The sequence below is a fragment of the Dicentrarchus labrax genome, unplaced genomic scaffold (genome assembly GCF_905237075.1).
Source record: "Dicentrarchus labrax unplaced genomic scaffold, dlabrax2021, whole genome shotgun sequence".
Classification (NCBI taxonomy): Eukaryota; Metazoa; Chordata; class Actinopteri; family Moronidae; genus Dicentrarchus; species Dicentrarchus labrax.
In genome coordinates, this window is record NW_026136722.1 from 26,081,579 (window position 1) to 26,088,498 (window position 6,920).

At 44.7% G+C, this 6,920-nt stretch overlaps 1 protein-coding gene across 1 annotated transcript in view; it reads left to right on the forward strand.

Annotated features, from left to right (window-relative positions):
* LOC127356969 (protein TANC2-like) overlaps positions 1–5,832 on the forward strand; it is a 50,579-nt gene extending 44,747 nt beyond the window's left edge. The window contains 3 exon segments of the mRNA XM_051389071.1: positions 217–317; positions 1,207–2,280; positions 2,282–5,832. Coding sequence (XP_051245031.1) covers positions 217–317; positions 1,207–2,280; positions 2,282–3,113 — 2,007 coding nt within the window. The 3' untranslated portion in view covers positions 3,114–5,832.
* The last annotated feature ends 1,088 nt before the right edge of the window (positions 5,833–6,920 follow it).

Consider the following 6,920-nt stretch of genomic DNA (forward strand, 5'->3'; position numbering starts at 1 on the left):
CACACACACACACACACACACACACACACACACAGGTACACATTGGAGATAAATTACAAAATAATTTGTAATCTATGGTCTTCATAATTGCATTGTTACCTATGATGTGCTTTAGTTTCATGCCAAGAAAGAATGTTTTTCATTTATTTTGAAATTAATCTCTCAAAATCTTATGTCCCCCATCGTACCATCATAAATCATTTTATATGCTTGCAGGATTTTGTCCTTGCTGAGGAGTTTGCTACCAAGGCGCTAGAGCTGAAAGCTAAATCCTACGAAGCTTTTTACGCCCGAGCCCGTGCCAAACGCAGCCACAGGTAACTATAGCGACATAAGGATAAATGGTTAACTCGAACAAATAGTCCGAGTTAACTGAGTATACAAAAAGTATTATTCATTAGTCTAGAAGGCAGGTCTCTTTTATTAATGTCCAGCTGAAAGTCATCAAGGTAGAAGGTTTCATGCTTCCAGCATTCTCTGTGTTACAATCATTAAAGTGGCTGCAAGGAACATTCATTTTGTGTTGATTCTGGCAGCCCTCCAGATGAGCAACGAGGCAGGGTGCAGCTTATATTTCTAGAGAGAAGCATCACGCTAAATCTGGTATGAAGCAAAACATTGCAGCACCTGTCTGTTGTGACCACACCCAAGTGTGATGTAGCATGGTCTTATAGTCACAGACAGAACTTTTAGTAGCTAAATGGCAGAGCTAAAAGCAGTCCCTCCAGGAAATTGCAATGTTGCGATCGCAACAGTTAATGAAAATTCAACAAATCCCTGTGCAACCTTGCAATTTTAGCCAATCACTGCAACTGTTCCAAAAACACAAAAATAACTTTCTCTTTCTCTTGCAAATTCATATAAAAACATCACAATTTTCTTAGGAGAGTTGCTGTGAAATCAGTAATTGTAGCGCGCAACATTCCCACAACAGACAACCAGAAAGCCCTTGATATCCTGGGTTCAGTTACGTTCTTGAGTCAACACCTTTCAAAACATAAAAATTCAGTTAACCAACTGGTAGGAGTGTTGGACTGAAGACTGAGTTGGGAACATTGACAGGATGAAGGAATGTATCAGAAACATGACGAATTCTTGTATTACTTTTTGTTTCTGAGTTTGTGCCCCTATACTTCTCTGCATCAGTTATTGCAACACTCTACCTTCATATCACTGTCTTTGCCTTCGCTCTCTGTCACCAATCAGACAGTTCCATGCCGCCCTGGAGGACCTGATTGAGGCCAGCCGCCTGTGCCCATCCAACCGGGAGATCCAGCGCCTGCTGTCCCGGGTTAAGGAAGAGTGTCGGCAGGCTGCACAACAACAAGACTCACCCCCTCCTTCATCACATCATGTCTATCAGCAAAATGTGTCCATCAACGAGGCGAGAAGCAGAGATTCAGGTTGTCTGCAGGTGCAGGACAGGGAGGGGCTTACAGAGGAGGAGGAAGAGGAGGAAGAGGAGGAAGAGGAGAGTTACAGAGAAGGAGACGCTCATCCTCATTCCTCCTCCTTCCACCCTCCACCTGTGGTTCAAAGTCTTGACACCCACTGCCGCCCTGGAGGGCCATCACCCTCTTCGCTCTCCCCCACTCACCTTTATCATCACCTCACCAGCCCCGCCCACTCCCCCTCCTCCTCTTCCCCCTGTCACTCGGCGCCTCCTCCCCCGTCCTCCTCCTACCGCCATTTCAGCCCGCCTCCCTCCCCAATGCAGCATCAGCAGCGAGCCAGCCCAATGTCGGAAAGTATGCCTGCATTGTCAGGAAATGGAGGTCTGCACCACCATCCGCAGTCCATCTCAGCCCACCATCCGCAGTCCATCTCAGGTCTCCACCACTCAGACCAGAACCAGGGAGTGCAGCACCACCATCTGCCCAATCAAAGATCCTTTCAGAAGCAGAACCCTGTTCAAGGCCAGTGGCTCCAACCAGCCAAAGTCCAGGTTGTCAGAACCAGTCAGCCCAGTTCCTCAGCCCACTCCAGCATGATTTTGGGAAGTTCTGCTTACTCCCAGTTTGGCCAGCTACCCCAAGAACTGGCCGAGCTGGGGGAAGGCATTTGCCCAAACCCCCTAGATATCAGGCCTAGTCTGCAGGTCCAGGCTAGTCTGAGCTCTGGAGTTTCATATCGAGATGATGTGGATGTTGACTATGTTTGCCAGGCAAGACCTGCATCTGCCTATGTGAGAGAAGGAGGAGGGGAGAGGGCAGGGATTAATCGATTTGGCCAGGCCCGTCAGTTAAGCCGGAACCAGTCCAAAGCAGCCTACTATCCCATGGAAGTTACTGAGGCAACAATTGGGACCTCCTGATAGCCTTCAATCATCACACGATTATCAATACCACCACCAGGGGGGACTGCGGCGCCCACTCAGTGCCCACCCAGCTTCCGCCCCAGCTCCTCCCCCGAGGCCTCTTGTCCACTCCCAGAGTATCAGTGTCCGTTTCTCCACCAGCAGCGGCAGCCTCGCAGGTGGGCGGCCCGTTAATCACGGCCCAGGCTTCAGAACGTCTGCCTCCGCCCAGCAGATGGATTTACCATCAGATCTGGCCTCTGTTGGAGAGGTTTCTGGTTACCATGACGATCTCTTTCTTATCTCCTCCCCTCAGTCTGAAACATGCATGGTAGGAGGCGGGACTTATCCTGGAGAGGCTGGCCGTTCATCCCGGAACACTCCTTTTATGGGCGTTGTTGACAGGACCGCGAGGGTGCACCAGCAGTATCAACAAGCCCCTTCCAGTTCTGCGTCCTGTCTCAGCCCTTCTCGATCCTGGGCCGTGTCTTCAGTGGACACGGTCGTCACCTCGCCGAGCAAAAACCCCACCAATCAAGGCTTTGGGCAACTCCAGCCATCCTCTATCGCCTACCACAACCGCAGCAACAACAATGCACACAATGGTCACCTCCTCCATGACAACCAGCGCGACTACTACGAGGTGCTGCCGGGCAGTGGTCATCAGAGTGAAGGCTCGGTGCAGGTTGTCAGTCAGAATCCCTCTTACCTGGATGTGAAGCTGGCTCGAACACTGCCAGTGATCCAGAGTGACAGACAGACAGGACCTATCTCTCCTGTCAAACCAAAAAGACCCTTTGTAGAGTCCAATGTGTAGAGAATAGCTTGAACGTTAAGTCAGAGACAAGGGAAGAGGTTAAATGAAGAGTGGTTAAAAAGAAACGAGTGCACTTCAGTTAGGCTTTGGAATTATTAAGGCCTAGCTATGCTTGAAACTGACTAGTTTGTACGACTTGTTGTCCGTACAACATTCAGAGGGGCGAGACGCAATAATCGTTGAAAACAGCACACACTTTCAGTCTCTCTTAGAAAGGGAGTACAAGAGAGCTTGAGAGAGAAGTTCCTGCCTACCTGGCCAGTGGCTGCATGGAGTGGGCATGCTTGCAGGATCGTAGGTTTCGGAAAAAGAAGCAATCCCTTTGAAGCATACGGATTCCTTTATTGTTCAGAAGAGATATGGGAAGGTAGAAATTAAACATGCAAATGGGCTATGAAACATATTGCAGGTCTGACAACTAACCAGCCAGAGACAAAGAAACGACACAAGGACGAAGGGAATGAGCGAAGGACGAGAGTGCTTGAACATGAGATAGCTCCTGCCATTAGAAAGCACAATGAGGACGAGAAAGAGTTGGGGAAAAATCAGAAGTAAACACAAGAAAGACACCAGGTAGCACTTCCTTCCTTCCTCCCTGTTCATCTCTGGCTTACAGGACATTTCAAAACTGAAGTCTCACTGAATGCCCATAATGCACTGCTCTGGAGTTTTTCTGCCAAGTTCACTTACGCAACTCTAGACGGTGACATTGGGTGGGACAAGAGAGACACATAAGCACCACTATCACCTTCGTCTGCTGCTGACGCCTTTAAAGAAGATTTTCCTTTCAAGTTTGAAGCGCTTAAATGATACAACGACTGGAAACCTACACACAGTGAGTGCAAGATCCAGGCCCAAAACTTGTGCCAGTCAGATGCTGGTCAGTGACCCGGTCCCAAGCCATAGTTTGAGAAACTAGGATAATGCTGTCATTGAAAAAGCACTGACTTGTTGTACATACAAACAAAAATATGTGATATTTATCTTTTTTAAGTTATATCTGTATTAAACTTTGGTATAAATATTGTTTCTCTTGAAGCTGTATATTCCTTTTGGATTTGCCTTTATATGTTTATTTGAGGGTTTTTCACACAGGACATGGGAATGGAAACCAGCTTTTCAAAGAGACAAAAAAATAAGAGCAAAGTCTCTCTTCCTGCTTGTGTGTGGTGTCATCCATCTGCAATGAACATCCTGTAAAAATGGCTTTTAAGACTTTTGGATTTGTTTTTCCTTTTGTTTTTTGGTTTAGGTAGTTATTTTTGTTTTTTCTATGAAGGCCTTTTGTATTACATAGTCCTGAAAGTCCTAATTTATGCAAACCACAAGGATCCCAACTGATACACCAGGGACCCTTACATTGCCATGGAAACATAGTGATTACATGCCCCCTGAGTTGGTGATTGGCTCCTTCTACTGTCAGTTACCCCTCCCCCAAAACAGCGATTGTCCAATCATAGCTTAGCAACCGTAACTAAGCACAGCATGGCCTGTCAAGCACTGGATTTTTAAAGTTCTGCAGTTGGTGTGGTGGATTTTTATTCCTAGCCTTTCCAAAACCAAGCAAGCGCAAGTGTAAGGAATGGATTTAACCTGGTTTATCTTCTCTAACCTGAGCTGCAATCATTAGCGTGCCTGGCTAATTAGCTTAACACAGTAGTAATTTAGCATTACATCCTAGGCACCAGTCACCCACTAGCATCTCCACTGTGTAGTATTTAGCCACTGTGTGTAGGCTCTGCGATTAAAACTTCAGGTCTTCAAAGTTTCGATCTTAAAATAATAATTAAAGCTTTAAAAATAACGATTTCATTTAGTTTAACAGAAATGAACGCATTGCTGATATAAAGGCCATTTTTCACCCCTTTCAATCAAGAAGGCATTGTGACTTGTGGTAAATCTCTCGCCCCCATCAAAACTCAATATTTGCTGTGTGAGAATGTAGAGCTTGACAGGCGCAGCGACAATAACAAGGGGAGGGGGTTAGTGTGACTAACAAGAGGTGGGACTAAGCGTTCATTTTTTTAAAGCGTATTTTCTGCACACAAATGCCTGATTTTTGTACATTTCTTTTTGTTTCTAATAAATCAGCCTGGTTTCAGACACGCTGATGCTGATAGAACCTATGACCTCTGACCTCTCTGTCACGGTACAGTCTCTGTGACCACTGCCCTTATTTCTTACTGCTCAGGAGTTTCCAGCTGTGAGAAGACGTGGTAATGCTTAACCACTCTGGTTCACGAGCCGTTTCCACGGTCGGACTGCTGGGGACGGTGTGTAAGTCTGGCCACTTAGAAGGATGAAGTACATTATTAGCAAGTTAATTGGATGTCCAAGAGTTTCACATGATTAAAAGGATAGTCATAGTGCATCAGTGTTAGCTTTAAATCCTTGATGAGCTGGATGACAGATGTGTTGTCTGCCAATAAAACAATGTGTTGTGCTGTACATGTAGGATGTAACCCCCAACCTGCTTAGGGGTCCCGAGCCCACATGTAATCGAGCATTACTGTGTGTGTGTGTGTGTGTGTTCCCCCATCAGTGGGTTTACTGTGGGCTTTTTCACTTTGTGTAACATAGGTTAATATTTATAACCCAGGATGGCTCTAACAGTAAGAAGAAGATGATTTAAACATTTAAAACGACATGAATGTGTCAGCTCTTGAAATTACTGACTGCTGAATTAACATTACAAAGGAATAAAGCTGAATGAAAGACAGGTCTGTATCTCTTTCTTTCTCTCTCTCTGTCTCTCTCTCTCTTCGGGTGTTATGGTACATGTCCACAGGGGTGTTTTTGGACGCAGGAGGATTGACGCTCTGTCCCTCAAAATGCACCGTGGCACTACCAGAATGCACTGCACGGCTGCTCACATAGACAATGACTGATGCTGTGGACACACCTTTAGGGGATTGACCCAGGGGGCTGTTAACAATTTGACATAATCTTTTATTCATGTACACACAGAAAAATGATGGGTTAAAAATAACCCAACTTGGGTTGTTTTATAACCCCACCGCTGGATCAATATTGCACCAGACCAGCAGTTGTTAATTTGACCCAGCAAGATGGGTTGGTCCTTGACCCAACAGATGAGTTAAATATTCTACCCAAATGCTGGGTCAAATTAATTACAATTCTGGGTTGTTTCAACTACATATTTGTTATATACTCTACCCAAATGCTGGGTCAAATTAACCAATATGCCAGATTAATTCTAACACATTACAGTACAATTTATGAAAATGAATTGCAATAGACTACCCATAGCTATAAAACTGTTAAACTACAAACCTGTAACAAAATACATGCTAGATTTATGCATATATTATGCAATAAACACTTAAATAATACTGGAATCTTTGAAAAAAATTATTATTAGAAAATAACAATATAGTGGAACTGGAACAGTTCAAATCAGTCAGGTAGTAAAACATTCAGTGCAAAACAACAATTATGAATGAACTGGCTGAACATTCAACAGGCCAACAGTCAACAGGTCTATAGTGAACATTTTTCAAATTCCTGTTTGCCTTGTATTAAAAAGCTGTCCTTGAGGCCATTAGCTCTAATTGCAAGCAAGTATTCTAGTTTGAAGAAACCTTACCTCATTGGCAATACAGCTTAAAACTGCATCAATGTTATATGTTTATTTTTCTGTCGTGTTTCTGGCCCTCAAATTTACAAATCTTATGACGAAGTTAAGACCCGCCCTACTCTGCTTCTGATTGGCCACGCCTGATGCAGCTTTCACATCTCAAATTATATCAGAATTTTAAGTCAGGTGAAAAACACAACCGGACAAAC